The following is an 18,683-nucleotide window of genomic DNA, read 5'->3' on the forward strand; positions in this document are numbered from 1 at the left end:
TAGCACTTTTCAAAAGTTCAAATGTTCATTTATTATCAAAGCATGTATCCATTTACAACTCTGAAATTTGTCTTCTCCAGAGAGCCACAAAACAAAGAATATGAAAGTTGTTCAGATAGAAACAACAAACCTAAACACCCTGCACAAAGAAGAATGGTATCCCAATCAACTCCAAACCCTACCCCCCCTCCTCACACAAAATTGAACAGGAACATTGAACCCCAAAAAACCCCTCTCCTGCACAAAAATTAACACAACAGAACATCAAATCCCCAAACACTACCCCTCACACAACAAAACGGAAAAGGAATGGGTGAGGCTGTCCAGGTATGCGCTTGCTTCCGGGAATTTTCTCAGGAGACAGCAAGGCGCTGCATCACTCAAATGATATCCAAACTGTAAATCAAAGGCTCTAACGGTCCCAGAAACACAAATAAGGTGAAAACTGATGTAAAAGAAGTAAAAAAGGACAATTTTGTGAGCTTTCTGGAATGCGTCAACTGAGGGAGCATTGTATGCTGGCGCCTTCTTGACCGGACTTAAACATCACCTTATAAACCTTATGGAATATATTCTTTCATGGACGGCCATAGCAGTGGGAGGTGCAACCACTAGGTTAGTCTGATATTGTTTTGCCCAGTGGGACGATAATTGGCCCCAGTGCAGTATTCTGGCCAATTATTTTCATCTGGTTCATCAATGACTTTCCTTGTGATACAGTTACAAAGAGTGATATTTACCTGTGAATGTAAAATATTCTACATGTGTACACAGGAAATGAGCTGTTAAGGGGCAAGTAAAACTCATAGACTTCCACATCCTGTATACCAGCAGAGTCTTTGGCCACTTGAAAAATAATATTTGATACCCAGTACCTCAAACCTGGCACTAAGCTCATGGCCTAATAGGCAACAATAATCCTCCTTCTCCTGTGCACAATGGATGCAGGGACTGCATATAGCAGGCTCTTGAAACCACTGTAGAAACACCACTAATACTACCTGGCAGGATAAGTAAACCCAAACCTCTCACAAGCCAACACCCCTCCAGTTACACACAGCCACCTCTGATGGGCAGGCTATATCATTCACCTGTCTGGCACAAAATAGCTGAAAAATTCTGAACTCTATTAACACATGAGAATTTCCGGGACAGAGGAAACAACAATGCTCTCAAAGCGTTCATGAGAAAATGGAACATACTCATCAAACTCAAAAGAATCTGGGTCCACAAATGCTCAAAATGGAGGAGAACCTGGTTCCAGGAACCTTGGCTCTGTTTGATACAGGCAGTAGAGTGAGTGTAAAAATTCGCAAATAACTTTCACACACCCTACCAAACTTCTCTTGTTCCACTGGTTGCACACCCTCACCAAGTATGTCATATCCCACAGAACTGAAGTGGAAATAAGTTATCCACAAATTGGCTTGATAATGGATTTCATCTGGTGGAACCACCCTGGCAATTTACTGGGGTATCTTTGTGGGAGGCTGCCCTCTCACCTCCATCCCCACATAATCTCATCCCTCAACATTAAACTACACTTCTTCCTCCCTCTTCCTTCAATTGCACACTCATTGTTCCTTTCGCCCTCTTTTCCATCTGCCAGTCACCTTCCCTCCAACCTCTTCCCTGGGTAACCTCACATTTTTACCCCTTTTTTACCTCCTCATTCTAACTCACAATTTTACTTTCCCCCTGCGCTCTAACACACACTATTATTCTACCCTCATTCTCTCCATCTCCAACACACTACCTCTCTACCTTCACAAACAAGAGAAAATCTGCAGATGCTAGAAATCCAAGCAATACACACAAAATGCTGGAGGAACTCAAGAGTCCTGCTGAAGGGTCTCAGCCTGAAACATCGTCGGTACTCTCCCATAGATGCTGTCTGGATTGCTGAGTGCCTCCAGCATTTTGTGTGTGTTCATCTCTACCCTCCCTATTTCTGCTACCTCCCTCTCTCAACATATCCTTTCTTACTGTCCATCTTTGCCCTCTATCTCCTCCTACTTCCCTCTCCCCATGCCCACTGTTTTCCCCTGGTCAGCAGCTTTCTCTCCCTCCCTCACCCTTACTCCTGCTCAATCCTATTTTCCTCTCATTCACATCTTTCTCTCTCACTCTTTCCTCTACCTTACAAATATTCATCTTCATTGTCCCTACTTTCTCTCTGGGCTTTTTCTCTCCTTACCCCTTTACTCCTCCTCATCTTTGTACAAACTCATCTTTCCACTTCCCTTTTGCTATTTCCACCTCTTCCATAACCCTCTATTTGTACTTTCTCTCTTCCCTCATTCCCGCATATTTTCTCCCTCCGTCACCTCATCTTCTTCACTCGCTCTCAAGGTTCTTCAATTTCCAAACAGCTGTCATTGTCTCGCTCGTTCTCTGTTCATCCCTTCCTCCATCTCTTCACTCCGTTTATTCGTCCTTTCCATCCTAATTTCACTCATTTCCCTCCTCTCCTTCCCCTCGCTGGCTGTTCCCTCATTCCTCCCCTCTCTCTCTCCCTCACACAAGCTCGTGCTCGGACAGTTGAGCTCGCGCGGCGGCGCAGGCGCAGTGACGGACGCCGCGGCCTGTTGCGCCTGGGCGGGTGCCCGAGGGGGGAGCGGGAGCGCGCGGACGAGCCGCGATGCTGATGATGGCGGAGCGAGGGCGGGTGGCGCTCGTCCCGGGCACCGCGCTGCCCAAACCCGTGCCCATGAACCTTTTTGCCACCTGGGAGGTGGATAGGTCGTCGCCGAGCTGCGTGCCCAGGTCAGTGAGGGAGGGGGCGGGAGGAGATCCTCTGTGACCGCCCCAGCCCCTGGTCTCTGTGAGCCCGAGCCATAACGCCCCCATCCAGGACCTCCACCCTCGACCCCCACACCAACCCGACACCCATCCTGCGTCTTTCTGGTTCCTACGTCTCCTATCCCCGATCCTAAAACACCCGGAGATCCTCACCGGGGACCCCCACATCTACCCGACCGCCCCCCACTCCAACCTCCGACCCCCACCACACACCTTCCGCCACCACCGCTCACTGACCTACACCCCGGACATCCTAAACGCTGATCTCCACAACCCGATGTCCATAGCCGACAAGGGTCTCTCCATTTCCCATTCCCAATTCCCACATCCTTCCGTTCTCACCCCCCCCCATTCCGATATCCAACCTTTCAACTCCTACATACCCTCAATTACTACCCTCCGATTCCTGTTCGCCACGTTTCCCAAACCACTATATCCTCCAATTCCTACAACCTCCGATCTGTGTTCCTCAGTTCCCTGATCCCTTTAACTTCCCAATTTTGAACCCACGCCTCCGATCCCCAGTCCCACGTATCCTGATGTCGACCGTCACCGATTCCTCAGACTCTCATGTCTCCTTCCCAAAACCCCACGGATGTCCACATCGCACAATGTCCAGCCCAGATGGTGAGCTCTGTGCGTATGGGAAGCACAGGCTGAGTCCAGTCCCGTCAACAATTATGGGTGCCTTCCCTCTGTGCCCCAAACTATAGTACTGTACCGTCCTTACCTACTCACACATCCACCCTGGGCGATCTATTATTGACCTCTCTACCCTCCGTACATTGTCCTCATAGACTATGTGGCACCAGTCCAATTCTGACCCACCGAGGCTGTGGACACTCACTGGGACTCTTCTGCAGGACAACCTGTCTTCCATGCCCAATGCCTAACTTGTTTTCTTGCACCCATCTGCTGAGCTCATGTCTTCCTGCATCCTCAAAGATCCTGGCATTTCCTTCCCCCATCACTACTCTCCCCGGACTGCATTCACTATCTTGCTGACATATCCCCCTGCACTGTGAACCCCCCACCCCCACTAGCATGTGTATTTTGGTAGTGTTCTTCCAGATTGGACTCTATCTCCCCTTTGGATCTTCCTTCAAACTACCCTAATAGAGTGTGCTGTCCTTGTCCCCTAAATGCTTCACTTGTTACCTGTGTCCTTTACTCCCCTAGATGTGCCTCACTGACAGATCACCATCTTTGCTCCTAAATCTTTCTTCCTCCCTAGTGAAATGTATCCTTTCCTCCAATCTCACCTTGTTAGTCAGCCAGTCTGTGTTTCACACTATCAGCCTGTTGCATATTAGATTGCAACTGTTGACAAGAGTTCTAGAAACCAGTTGCTATTTACTGTGAAAGTTTATGGCTCAGGGTATTTGTTAGTGTATTGTTGCTCTCTCACTTGCTATTTTTTCATCATACCTTATTGTTTTCTGTATTTATCTTTCCAATTTTTTTCATAGCCCATAACACGTGAAAGTTTGTGCTGGATGTTTCTGTAAAATACAGTGTTGTTCTTAAAGCTGCATTATTATTGTTATCAGTGACAGTTTTGCATTCAACATTCATTGTGTATTTGCTATTTTGTATATTTGAGCCACTCAATTATAGTCTGGATGACCATATCAAATATTTGACAATGTTTGTTTAAGTGTTCAACTGTTTGTATATTTGCCTGTTTACCATCAATCTCTGTCTCTGCCTGGATGTGTGTTTGTGGTTCTTTGCTTGTTTATCCAATCCTTCCTCTCTGTATGCGATTTGTGTTGTGTTGTGTAAAGCTCACTGTATCCACTTGTGTGTCTTTCATTCTGGTTATCTTTTACCACTTAGTGCTTAACTATGTCTGATATAGTGTGAGTAACTGGATTTCCAGTTATGCAGCTTTAAAATTGAGCCTTTCATCTGCTTCGCTCTCTCACACTCATTGGGGAACAAAGAAAAATAGGTGCCAATCCAAATCAGGGTCCTGTTAAAGTCTTCCAGTTTTATATACGTATTTCTGATTGCAAATTATAAAAAACTCTTCTGGAAAACTGATGCAAAATTGGAAACAGCTGGAAATAGTCAGCAGATCAAATAGCATCTGTGGAGAGAGGAACAGTATTAAAGTTTCAGATCTGAGACCCTTCATTTGAGGTGTTCTGAAGGGGCTCCGAGTGGTTGAAAAAAAGCATGCAGGACTCTGGCCTTTTTCAATAGGGGCATGGAGCATAGGAATAAGAAACCACAACTGGAATATTGTGCCCAGTTCTGGGTGTCACATTAGAAAAAAAGGGAAAGGATGCAGAAAGGATTTAATAAAATGCTAAGAAGGTTAGATATGTGGAAAGTCTGTGGGATCTGGATTTGTGGGGGGGGATTTGATAGAAATATTTGGTCATGAAAAGTTTAGGCAGAATAGATCAAGAAAAACTGATCTGTCCCAAAACGTTGACTGTCCATTTTTCTCTATAAATGCTACCAGATCTGCCAAGTTCATCCAGTGCTTTGTGTGTTGCTCTGAATTCTAACATCGACAGTCTCTTGTTTCTCTAAGAAAAACTGAATCCAAGCTGTAACAATAAAACTAAATGCTTAATGATAAGATGAAAGTGGTTGTCAAAAAAATCTCAATTGTCTCAAAGGGTAGTGAATCAATTGAATTTTCTGCCTCCAAGGATAGCTGGAGGCTAGATCGTTGCATGTGAGGTGGAGATAAATAAATATTTGATAGGTGAATTAATTGATGATTCTGGGGAACAGGCACAGAAGAGGAAGCCAGTGTACGTCAGCCATGGTTGTATCGACTGGCCAGGTAGACTTGAGGGGCTGAGTGGCCTTCTCCTATTTTCTTGCATGTCAGGAGGAATTTATTTAGGCAACAAGTGGTTAGAGTTTGAAATGTACTGCCAGGATTGACAGTAGAAGCAGATTCAGTTCAGGTGTTCAGAACAGACTGGAAAGAATTTGCAGGGCTATGGAAAGGGTGCAAGGTAATGTCCCTGAGCTTAACTGCTTCATCACAAAGATCACTTATTTTCACGTATTCCTGGCCATATCCCCTGCCTCTGCTGATAAACATCACTCAGTATGTAGTTATCCCCAAACCTGCCTGACCTGCACTCATGGCTCGCCTCCCAATTTTAACCTTTCATAAACTTGAGCTCATCTGAAATTCTGCCAGATCACCTGTACTGCCATTCTTCTGTGCTTGCTAGTTTCTGGTCCAGCAGGAATCTAATCTAACTTCTCTTCAGATTCCCAATGGCTTCCCTGCTCCAATTCTAGATCCTTTGGAGATTTCAGCACTTCACTGAGCTGCATTTGTGCCACTGGACCTTGTTATCCATCAGTGACCATGCCTTTAGCTTGGTAGGCTATAAGCACTAATTCTATTCCTAATTCTATCTACAAAGTCATCATTCTCCCCATTCAGACACTCCGTAAGTCATTGTTAGAACAAGCTTGAGCCACATGCTATATTCTCTCCTGTGTGTTGAGGAATGAGAATGTTTTGTGGATCTTTAGTGTGAGGCTAACATGTATGAGTAGTACATGTATGAGTAGTAACATGTATGAGTAGTATGAGTGTTTTAAGGCTTCAAGTCATAGTCATTTAGAGTGGGTTAAATATATAAAAGATGACATGGCCTCAATGAGAAAAAAGTAACTGGTGCAGGATTTAAGAGCGGATGGTGAAATTATGTCATGGTGCCAGTAATGTCATCTGGCCCCTCTAGCTTTCAGTGAGAATATTGTCGTGACTATGAATCACTGCTGTTAATGTTGCGGCAGGAACATAGCAGATGGGACTAGATTTTAACTTAAAGATTCTAACTTTGGCCCAGGCTTTTGTAGTGTATCAGGGGTTAAAGCTGAAGCCTTTTTTATCTCTTCTTTTGGCATTCTTGTGTATCTCCCCGTTTCTTTGTCATTGTCTTTCTGTCTGGTTGGTGTTTCTGATCCTAGGTCTGTCTCACTAACACATTTCTTTGTCTGCTGGCTGTCACTCACTGTTGTTCCACTTTCATCTCTGCTGCCAACGTTTGGTGTCCAGTTCTCTGCAATGAAAACCTTGCCTTCTCTCTTTAATCTTCTGTCATGAGAATCACATGATAGGATCTGGACAGGTTGAGGGAGATGGACGTGCTGAGGTTCAGCTGTCACCTCAACTGCTTGTGTAGGTGGATCATTACTTTTAAAAGGTTTTGTTTTACGATTAGTAATCTGTGTGTTTGGGACCCACAAGTCAGGCAGTGTAATAACTGTTTCCTCAGGGAAAATGGGACAAATATACAATGCTTTCTCTTCTCCAAAACATGCTCTCCAAATTGCGTCATTTGGAATATTTCAGTGTTGGGACATGCCTTTTGAAAGTTTTTGATTGGTTTGTGTTTCCAAATGTGATAGGCTATTAAATAACTACATTAGTGTAATTGTGTAGGGTTTCCATCAGCATATATGGAGCTGTGTCTGTCTGTATGCTGTGTTGTTATTGATTATCAACAGAACTTTCAGCAATGTTGGCATCTATTACAAATTGGGTGTGGCAGTTATAATGAATCGCTAACATTGCCACAATCAAGTTTAATAGTTGTAGTTCCCAACATTGTTTATAAGGATTTATAATTCTCATAATTCAATTAATATTCGTTTAAGCTCCTACTAGAATCTGTACAGGGAGTCCAGTAGACACTTGCTTCATTTTACATTGAACCAATTCTGAAATGACAGCTTTTAATTTACTCAGAACTACATTGTTGTTTCTTGTGTCAGAAGGGACAGTTGTGGAAGTATTATCTCCCTGGAGGTGGCATTTATTGTACGAGCTTTGTTTCACTCATGACCTATCGGTAATATGATCGTCTATTTCTTTTGGTTTAGTTTCAAAATTTTTTATACACATTGTTCTTGTAACAGTTTAATTGATTGTGCTTAGAGTGTTGAAGTTCACATAATTTAATAGTATTGTGTGATTTATACAATGGTTTAATAATCCAACTATTGGAGCTGGGCAAAGTAGCAATCTTCTTTTTTGTGAATATAACTCGTGCCCCAAAAATTCCCCAAGGTTAATTATTATCAAGGTATGAAAGCTATTTCATGGCTCGGTGCATTTATTGAAATATCATTTTCATTTACCTTATCCTTGGCTATAAGGTATTGTTTCCTCTTGTGTTATTGTTCTGAATGAGTGCTTAATTTCTCAATGTGAGTGAACAGTACTTAATGGCAATCAAAAAACTGCAGGTGCTGAAAGTCTGAAATAACAGAAAATGCTGCAAACGGCAGTCAGATAGCATCTGTGGAGAGAAGCATTGTTAATGTTAATATTAAAGATCTAATGATTGGTCAGTGTGTACATAAGAAGGAGATTCCATCTTGTTTCCATCTTCAGTGTATATAATGTCTTGGGTCTGAGCATAATACTACATTTGCAGATTGGATTCAGTGCATTTACTTCACATGTGCAGTAAATGTAAGGAGTTATGCATGGTAGGATATGAAGATTATCTACTGATGATCCCCTTTTCGTCAGGCTTGTGGATTATAAACAGGAACTTTACTGGTTCTGATCAGTATCCTGTCTCAGAAAGTTTCCCCAGACAGTGACAACAAGCAGGAAAAAAGTGTAACACAGTTACAGACTGTTCAAGCTTTCTCTTTGTTAGAAGTGGTTTAAAGATTCAAGTTATTTTCCTTCTGAAGGAGAATCAATTCTCTGGAAAAGCAAACTAATTTACGCTTTTGGTTGATACTTGGCATTTTAAATATTTCCCTACTACTTGGAGTCATTGTACACTAATATGCAGGTATTGCTACAGTGAAGATCTATTCAACCTACTTATCGATAGAATTAAGCAATCTATTTGGCTATCAAGTGATCATACAAAACACTAGATGTTGAAATTCTAAAATAAAAACAGAAACTATTGGAAATATTCCACAGGTCAGGCTGCATCTGAGTGACAGAGTTCACATTTCAGGTTGGAGACCTTTTAGCAGAACTGGGAAGAAGACGAAAAAAAACTTAGAACCTTAGAAGTTAGAAGTGTGCAGCATAGAATGAGCCCTTTGGCTCACCATGTAAGTGCCTCCAATGATGCCTATCTATTCTCATCCTATTTGTCCTCTATATCTTTACTATCCAAGTAAAGACTTATTGTCCAAAGATTTACTGTCCAGATTCCATTTTAATGTAATTCTGGTGTCCTCTAGTTTTACAACACATAAATTCATTAAGACAGTGGTGGGTATTGGGCGTGGTACAGCATTGAACTAACTGCTGTGCTACCCGATATTGGCTTATGAGGGCAAGCATAACAAATGTCTTTTTCACAACCCTATCTATTCATGTCATTGCTTTCAGGAAGCTGTGAAACTTGTACTCAAAGCTTGTTCTGTATGTCAGTGGTTCTAAGATCCCTGCCATTTACTGTCTATGTCATCTCAGAATTTTTCTTACCGACCTATAATTTTCTAGTATATTCTTAGAGCCTTTGTTGAACTAGGAAACAACATTAGCTATCCACCAATCCTCCGGCACCTCACCTGTGGCTAAGGTCATTATAAGTTGAATTTTTTTTTCAAGAGTTTGAAGAGAGATTTTGTTGAAACATACAAAATCCTTTAAGGGGTTGACAGGGCTAGATGCAGAGAAGGTGTTTTCTCTGACTGAGGGGTTATTTAGGATTACAAATAAACTTCTTCAATCAATTATGGAGAACCATTATAATTCCTTAATATAGAGGGTTGTAGAGATGTAGTTCAATTCACAGACTGGTAAATTTCTGGATTTTAAGGAAATCAAGGGATATGGAGGTAATGCATGAAAATGGCACTGAAGTAAATGACTTAATGCAGAGCAGGCTCGAAAGGTTGGATAGCCTACTCACGCTACCACTTACTTATATTCTTATGTTAACCCTATAATTCATCTCTTAGGATCCTCACGGTCCAGGACTTCTATCAGGGAGGAGGTGCAGGAAACTCAACACTCAATGATTTAGAAACAGCTTCTTCCCCTTTGCCAACAGCTTTCTGAATGGTCCATAAACCCAATGGTACTATCTCACTCTACCTTTTCTTTTTGCATTGTTTATTTTTATCATTTATAGTAATTTTATGTCATTACACTATACTTCTGCTGCCAGACAACACATTTCTTGTCATATGTCAGTGGTAATAAATTTGCTTCTGATTTACTCACCCTTATATTGTTACCCATATTACTTCCAGGCACAATTTATTTTTCTTAAATCTTTGTCCTTAAACTTGAGTGACATTGCCAGATAATTGCTGCACACTCACATACACTGGGAACAAACTGATTTCACATTATTACTTTGTTTATTGAGAGAGAAGTTATATCTGTACTTTAAGATGAATGCCCAGCCTTTTGGAGGAAGGAACTGATTTACTTTGGTTGTTTTAAAGGTGAGGATTTGCACTTATTTGGACTGGTTTGTTTTCTTCAGAGCTGAGGAGGCTGTAAGGAGATTTGATAGAGACTTTTACAATAATTAGAGTTCAGATCAAACCAATGCAGAAAACTGCTTATAAATAGGGGATAAGTTTAAAGTAATTGGCAAAGGAGCCAGTAGACATTTTTTTTATGGAGTGAGCAGTCAGAACTTGGTAGTGTAGGGTTAATGTAATACTTTACAGTGCCAGCAATCTACATTCAATTTCTGCTGTTATCTCTGAGGAGCTTGTACGTTCTTTCTGTGGCCATGTGCATTTCCTTCAGGTGTTCCACTTTCCTCCCAGGGTTAGTAAGTTGTGGGCATGTTATGTTGCCACTGGAAGCATAGCAACACTTGCGGGCTACACATCACATCGTCGCAGGCTACACATCACATTGTTGGACTGTGCTGGTCATTAGATGCGAAATGATGCAATTCACTATATGTTTTTACATATAAAGCTAATCTAAATCTGAATGTTCTGTAATGCAGGAAGTTGTTACCTGATTTGAAAAAGGCCTTCTAAAGGAATTTGGTTAAGTACTTGAAGATTCAAAACTTGCTAGGCAATGGGAATGAACAGAAGAGAATATGATCAGTTGGATTGTTGAAATTGTTGTGAAGATTCAGGGAGCTAAATGGTTTTCTGTACTGATTTTTGATCTATGATTAAATCTATAACCTTTCATTACAGGTGCAAAAACATGTAGAGATTGAACAAAAATTTTAGTTATCAAGCAAAAATATTAAAACCAAACCTTATAAGGAAGTATTGGAGCTGAAAATCAAAGATTTTAAGAAGTATCTTTAATGGAGGAGAGAGAGTTTAGGATAAGAAAATCAATGCTGAAGCTGGAAGTCGTGGCTGCCAGAGGAGGAGGAATTAAATGTAGAAATGTTCAGGAGGGCAGATTAAGAGGAGTGCATGTAATAGTGTAGCTGGCTAGTGGCATCAGTGTCGGACTTCTGAGCGAAGGCTCCTGAGTTTGAATCCAGCCGGTCCCCTTGCAAGCTTTCCATCCGTGCTGGGTTGAGCGTCGAGCTAGCAACTCGGCCACGTAAAAGCAAGAAAGCCTGCTAAAAAAAAGCGCCATCACGACAGTGTCCCGATGACTCCACTCGGAGTTAAGGGCCTTCTTCTTCTTCATGTAATAGTGTGGATGCAGAGAGCTGGTGTTGGTGCAGTCTGGTTACATACGTTCTGCATATCATGGAAATCAGGGAAGATATAGTATGCAGACACATTATATGGCACATGAATATGAAGGGAATGGAGGGGTATGGATGTTATTGACTTGAGGCCCACCATTGGTGTGGGTCAACCATGGATGTTGTATCCCTGCTGGTCATGTGGTAAGCAAGCCAGTATACATGTCAGGGTAGTACCATACGGACAACAAGCTGTTGCTCATGTAGTAGGCTCATCCCGTCCACGCAGCTGATGAATCCGAAGGAACGGCAGAGCCTGAAACAGTTTGACACCAGTGGCACCAATTTCTATTCAGTGTTGAACTTAGCACAGGACTGTCTTAGGGACTTCAACTCCGGATTTTTCCCCAGGGTTTACTCCTGAAGCTTTCCCCATGAGTGGGTATAGCCGCAAGGCAGCTGAGGTTTGAGATCAGCGTTTTCCTTCTCCTAGATGAGCTGCCATTTGCAGCTGATGAGCCCCATTTGCCCGAAGTGACTGGTTTTAAGGTGGCAGTAACTTGCCTTTTCCCCTTCTGTCAATAGAAACGGTTCTGTCGGGCTTAGAAGCTAAGCCACATGTGAAGGTCAGGAGCTGATCGTGGTTGAGGCACTTCATTGGGAGCATTTCATAGATAGTGAGTGGGAGCTTATCTGCACTACCACCTCCGACTATAACAACACTAAGGAACTGGATGATATACAGAAGGAGGACATTTAGTATAAATTGGCATCACAATTAGCACAACATTGTGGGCCAGATGGCCTGCCCAGTGCTGTACTGTTCTGTATTCTATGTTCAGACATTTGGAAAGAAAGAAACGAATTTTAAAGTCAAAGCATTGTTCAACAGGCAAAGAGAACAACAAATGAATGAAATGGTGCAAGTTAAGACACAGGCAGTAGAGCTCTAATTATCTGTGGGTTTATAATATGGAGTATGAAGAAAACATGGAATGCAATTGAACTTAGGTCATAGTAAACTTAATCCATTTGTCCACTTCATTCTGTTCTCTAATACTCTGTATGCAGATTCTCCTTTCATAGACAGTATACACTCCAGTCACTGTGCTCTGCTGCTGGAGTTTCAGTTACAAGGTGAGACTGCACAGACTTTGTTTGTTTTCCTGAGAGTGGAAGAGACTGCGACGGGACCTGATTGAGGTGTACAAAAGCATGAGATGCATAGGTAGAATAGATAGCAAGAAATTTACTCAATAGCAGAATCTAAAAGTAGAGGGCACAGGTATAGGATATAGGATAATAGGTTTAGAGGGGACCTGAGGGAAAAACTTTTTAATTGAGAGAGTAGTTGGAATCTGGAGCGCATTGCTTGAAAAGTGGTGGAGAAAGGGCTCTCTCAGCATTGACATTTCCAAAAGAGCACATGAATTGCCAAGGTATGCAAGTCTGTGGACCAGTTTCTGGTAAGTGGAATAGATGGTATTTGGTGGTCGATAGGTTGGTAAAGAAGGTGTATGGCATACTTGCTTCATCAGTTGGAATGATGAGCATAAAAGTCAGGGAGTGATGTAAAACTTCAGTAAGGCCACATATGGAGCATTGTTTATAGTTCTGTTTGCTATGTTACAAGAAAGATGTGGAAGTTTTAGAGAGGGTGCATGAGATATTCAGTAGGATATTGCCTAGATTAGAGAGTATTATAGGAGAGGTTGGACGAACTGGGAATTTTTTCCTGTGCAGCATTGAAGGCTGAGGGACAACCTGATAGAAATTCAGTGGATTCCAGTGAATTGGGCCAATTGGTTAATTGGTGCATCTGCTTATTTGGGACAGCTCTTAATGAACAAGAATTATTCAAGAAAATAGTCAGGATTCCCTTTGTTTATTTAAGACATTTAATTGAGATAGGAAACTGTTAAAAACTGTTTCTAACTAGTATCAGTCATCTAAACTTCTGTGGTCATAAGACACTAAACTGTGATTAGAGCAAACAATTTTTAAATAGCGTCAGTTGCGTGTGTTTGTGTTCAAAAAGCAGTGATTTTTGTCACTGATAGTTGGGGAGAAATAAGCAGTAAGGCAATTTTGAACCGTTTTGTTCACTATGGTTTCAAGCATTCAGGCTTGGAGATGCCAGAAAAGGCTGTGATTAAAGATTAAACAATTTCACTACTCTTAACAAGTTAGGAACTATGAAGAATTTTGAGATATTGACATTCATCTTGAATGTTACAATGAAAATGAAGATTTGGAGTATGTGCATCAAAAGCATTGTATGAAGGTAGTCCCTAGGTGTCTACGCTGACTTTTTTCATTTACAGTCAATCAAAAGAACACAGTAGAGTATACTGGATGAATTCCTCCTTTGGTAACTGTTAGGAACTAATACACGGTTTTATAGCACTGTAGTGGCATTGCTGGTGCTCTAATTTGTCCTGTATTTCATTTAAGTACATAATTTGTGACTCAGTTAAACAGTAGCTTGTTTTTTTTTTTACCTTTTTAACTATTTTCATGAAACTTTGACTGATTGGAGCAGCTGCTTAACTGGGCCAAAATGTACTGGTCCCAATGTGCCCCAATTAACCGGAATCTACTGTATATAAAATATTAGAGGAGGAGATAGGGTAGATAATCAGAGTCTTTTTCTCGAGGGTGTAAATATCAAATGCTAAAGGGCTTAGCTTTAAGGCAAGAGGGGAAATGTTTAAAGAAGATCGAGGTCAGTTCTTTTACACAAAAAGTGGTAGGTACCTGGAACATGCTAGGGAGGAAATGGAAGCAGATACAGTAGCAACATTTAAGAGTCATTTGGATAGGCAGATGAACAGACAAGGAATGGACAGATACGGACCATATGGAGGTAGATGGGATTAGTCTTAAGGTCACCACAGATGGGATGGGGGGGAAGAGGTGGTTGGAGGGTTTGTTTTTGTGCTGTATGACTATAAAATTAAACAATTGATCCTAGAAACTTGTTTTGTTCATCTGATAATTCTTACCATAGAAGTGTGACACGTTGGGGCATGTGGACTTTGAAAAAAATACTGGGATGCAAGAACTAAGATTCTGAGAAATGTATAAGTGTTTTTATTGACTGTAAGACAATTGAGCTACATTGTTTTCAACTGGAAATTTTGCTTTTTGGTTGTGATGATTGGAGGACAGTCAGAAAGATTTGTTGGATTTGTCTCAGTTGGTGTCTTGCAGTCTTTGCAAGCTGTGACAGGGGCATGAATTAGTATCACTAAAATCATTGAATACATTCCAGGCACTTGCCCATAATTATATCACACATTACAGCAATTATCTTCAAACTAACAAATTGTAAAATGTCACCTTAACTTTGCCACTTGGTGAACTTTTCCAATTATCGGTTACAATGGAGTTGCAAACATTTGGTTTAAAATAAAAGTTTTTTTAAGTATTTGAAAGTTTTTCATGGTAAATTGGGCCAGTGGTTAATTGGGACATTGGCTTATTTGGGACAACTCTTAAAGGACAAAATCTAATTGAGAAAATAGCTTCCCTTTGTTTATTTGGGACACTATGCTGCTTAATTGGGACAGGAGGCTGTTGCTGAACAGTTTCTAACCAGGCAAACACATTTCTAACTAACTAACTAAGTAGCGTCAATTGTGTACACTTGTGTGGTCATTAAACTGAGTTTGGAGTTTTTAAGTAGTGTCACAAGTGTGTGTTTGTGTTCAAAAGGTAGTGATTTTTGTCACTGATAGTTAGCAAGAAATAAGCAGTAGGATAACTCAGAACTATTTTGCTCACTGTAGTTTCAGGTATTCAGGCTTGGAAATGCCAGAAATGGCTGGGAGTGAAAATGAAATGATTTCACTACTTCAATAAGTCAGGAACTATAAAGAATTTGAAGGTATTGACAGTCATTTTGAATGTTACAATGAAAATGAAGATTTGGAGGATAAAATCTTCGATAGTATTGCATGAAGGCAGCCTGTTATCTGTGTTGGGTGTCTGCGCTGATTTTGTTCATTTATGGTCAATCAAAAGAACGTGGCAGTGTACACTGGATTAATTCCTCTGTCAAAAACCATTAATAACTAATACATAGTTTCATAGTTCTGTAGTGTTCTAATTTGTGCTGTATTTCATTTAAATACATAATTCGTTACTCAGTTAAATGGTAGTTTATCTTTTTTTATATATCCTTTTGACTATTTCTACGATTAATTGGGGTAGCCATTTAAATGGACCAAAATGTATTCATCCCAATGTATTACAGTTAACGAATCCACTGTACTTAAGATCTAAGTGTCATTTACCCTTTGTGCTCTCCTTTACCAATGCTGTCAGAAGAAGAGTAGTATATACTTGAAGTATACAGCCATTGATTCTGACTTCAGTTTGTTTCTTTACCCATAAGTCTTAGCAATCACATTAAATGTTTTTGATTTGCATGTTTCAATTTTATGCATTATGCCATACCACAAGAAAAGCTCCTGTTGAGATAAATTTGTTCTACATGTGGATGCAAAACTGGTGAAAGCAAATGTCAGTCTATTTGCCATCTGCCAAGAACATTCAGTGGTGCAAAATAGATTGTCAGGTTGCCATTGCCAGGTGATGCCCATGAGGGATTTGTATCCAACAATTTCTGCAAATCGTAACACAAAATTCTAGCAGGAGTTGGCCAGTAGGTCCCTCAAGCATGCCCTGCCATTCAGTATGATCGTGCTTGTCTCAACTCCCAGGCTAGTTCTCCATTGCCTTTATTTCCTTGATATTTGTCTATTTCCACCTTCATATGATCTGGTCTTCAACATCCTTGTGAACAGAGAATTCCAGAGATTTACCAATCTCTGAGAGAAGAGATTTCCAAACACCTATTTTAAATGGCCAGCCTTATTTTGAAGCTATGTTCCTTTGTTCATGACTCTCTCATTAACGGAAACATTTCAATGTTTACCCTGTCAAGCCCTCTTAAGATCTTATATTTTTGAATGAGGACACTCCTTTCTAAATTCAGAGGAATATAGGTCCAAATATCTAGTCTCCCTAGATAGGACATCCCAGGAATTAGTACTGGTAAATCTCTTTTGGACTATCTCCAAAGCTATTATAAGGTTATTCACTATCCCCAAAGAAACTTGAGATGTTTCTGAAGGCAGTAGAATGACATAGAATGATATCGCTGATCTAAAGGATAAGGGCAACAAGTACATGTGACCATCATCACTTCAAGCAGGTTCATTCTGTCCTTCATCATTGCAAGCCCTAAATCATGGAATTCCCTTTCTAAACATGATGTGGGAGAACCTTCACCATAAGAAACACAAGATTTCAGGATTGCTCCATATTCACAATGGCATTAGGAACTGGAATTGTTTGTCATTGTCTCATGTCCCAAGTTAAAGTTAAAGGCTGTCCCGAGCCTTATATCAGGCAGGTGTTTATGCCGGTTTCTGTGGCGTGAAGTGACTGAGAGTATGAGACTCTCCCCCCCCCCGGATAGGATGCCAGTCTATTGCGAGGTTAACCCCCAGCGTTTTGCCGGTACCCAGTTTCAGCTGTGTGGTGAAGAGCAATGTGTGGTTAAGTGCCTTGCTCAAGGACACAACACAATGCCTCGGCTTGAACTCACGACCTTCAAATCGCAAGTCCAGTGCCTTAACCACTTGGCCACATGCCACTCATGTACCAAGATATAGTGAAAAAAGTTTGTTTTGCAAGTCATGCAGGAAGATCATTCCATATATAAGAATATTCAGGTACTAAAACAAAATGCAGAATATAGGTTAAGCCATATGAGCTTTGCCAATGAGAATGAATAAAAGTCCAAAAAGAGAAGAATAGTGAAGCACTGAGATATTCTGAGACGTTAAACATTAAAAGTAGTAACAAAAATTAAGAGGAAAACTCTTAATTTCTAGAGGAGTACAATTGAAACCTGTGTTTAAACTGTAGTATAGAGTAGTTTACACAGTTTTGATCTGCATTTTAAAGGACTGAGGGAGAAATTACAAACAAAATCCAGAAGTGTGATACACCTAGGACATTTACATACTGTGGTCCCCTGGAAGAAAATGTAAGTGATATGCTAGGATAGATGAAGAAAAGATGTTTATTATTAAAAAGAGGCTTCGAATGTAACATATGAAAATGAGAATGAACTCCTTCATTGTGTTGAGAATGTATATCTCTGTGTTCAATTAAGTGGTTGTAGCAAATAATATTAATATTGAGGGAATAATAATATTAATATTGAGGGAAAAGTGAATCTGATTGGATCAGAGAAAGTGCATAAACACGGGTTAATACAGGACTAATTGATCAATTTGTTGTAAATCCAGCAAATGATCCAAAAGAGTTACTATAGATTCAGGTTAACAAGCTTTATTAGATACACTCTTACCAGTGGTTTAATTAACTACATGATCTTGTACACAGATTGCAGATGTGCAAAGAAAGACTCAGTTAGTGCAGGATCTCTGACCCCCCCCCCCCCCACAATAATGATATTTTTATGCACTGTTATACTGTAAATGGAAAAGATAGAAATTTGAAATAATTGAATGGAATGTATTGTTGGCTTAAATCTTGTTTTTAGAATTGAGCCCAAAGGACTTTTAAACTTGAAGGCACATTGTCAGAATTAACTAAAGATTGAAAAGGAAACGGATGGAGATTGGAGGGCTTGGCAAATAAACAGAAATGTGGAGCTATCATAAGATTATGTGCATTGCGATGACACACCTGCTTCCCTTGTAGATTCTATCCTTGGATGCTTCGAGGATGAATGGATTCAGAGTCTGACTCTCTGCCAAGAGATAAATGAGAACTGTATGGAAGGCACATCGCATCTGCTCTACTACTCCCACCCAGCTCCCCATTCTCCCAGTTAGACATCTGGCATCCATTCACTTGCTTCTCTGGCTTGAGTTAACATGTGGAATTGTTTGAAAATCTAGATCAGCATGGTGCTAGTATTTAGGATTTTTTTCACAAAGGATTTATTTAAAACTCAATATTTCATATTCTAAATTACAGAATTGTGCTAAAACACTAATAAATAAAGGGATCTGTGGGGTTTTGGACTGTGGCAATGATTCTTAGAGATTCAACCAGCCTATTTTGTGTTTTGAAATTTTACATAAAACAGTTGGTAGGAAGGATTGCTTGGTACAAGGAAGGTTGTTTCCCATCTAGTCCACAGTTGTCCATTGTAGTAGCCAGTAATCAGGAATTCAGATATAATTAACCAGCATTTTAAACTTTGCCTTAATGTTGTGATTATTTTATAAA

General features: G+C 40.6%; 1 protein-coding gene across 5 annotated transcripts in view; it reads left to right on the forward strand.

Moving 5' to 3' along the window:
• Positions 1-2,608: 2,608 nt before the first annotated feature.
• Positions 2,609-18,683, forward strand: part of LOC140733225 (phosphofurin acidic cluster sorting protein 1-like) — a 279,192-nt gene continuing 263,117 nt past the window's right edge. For all 5 annotated transcript variants that reach the window (XM_073056265.1, XM_073056267.1, XM_073056266.1 and 2 more), the window contains exon 1: positions 2,609-2,766. In XM_073056265.1, coding sequence (XP_072912366.1) covers positions 2,642-2,766 — 125 coding nt within the window. In that variant the 5' untranslated portion in view covers positions 2,609-2,641. The remainder of the gene's footprint in view (positions 2,767-18,683) is intronic.

Source organism: Hemitrygon akajei, chromosome 9 (genome assembly GCF_048418815.1).
Source record: "Hemitrygon akajei chromosome 9, sHemAka1.3, whole genome shotgun sequence".
NCBI classification, from domain to species: Eukaryota; Metazoa; Chordata; class Chondrichthyes; order Myliobatiformes; family Dasyatidae; genus Hemitrygon; species Hemitrygon akajei.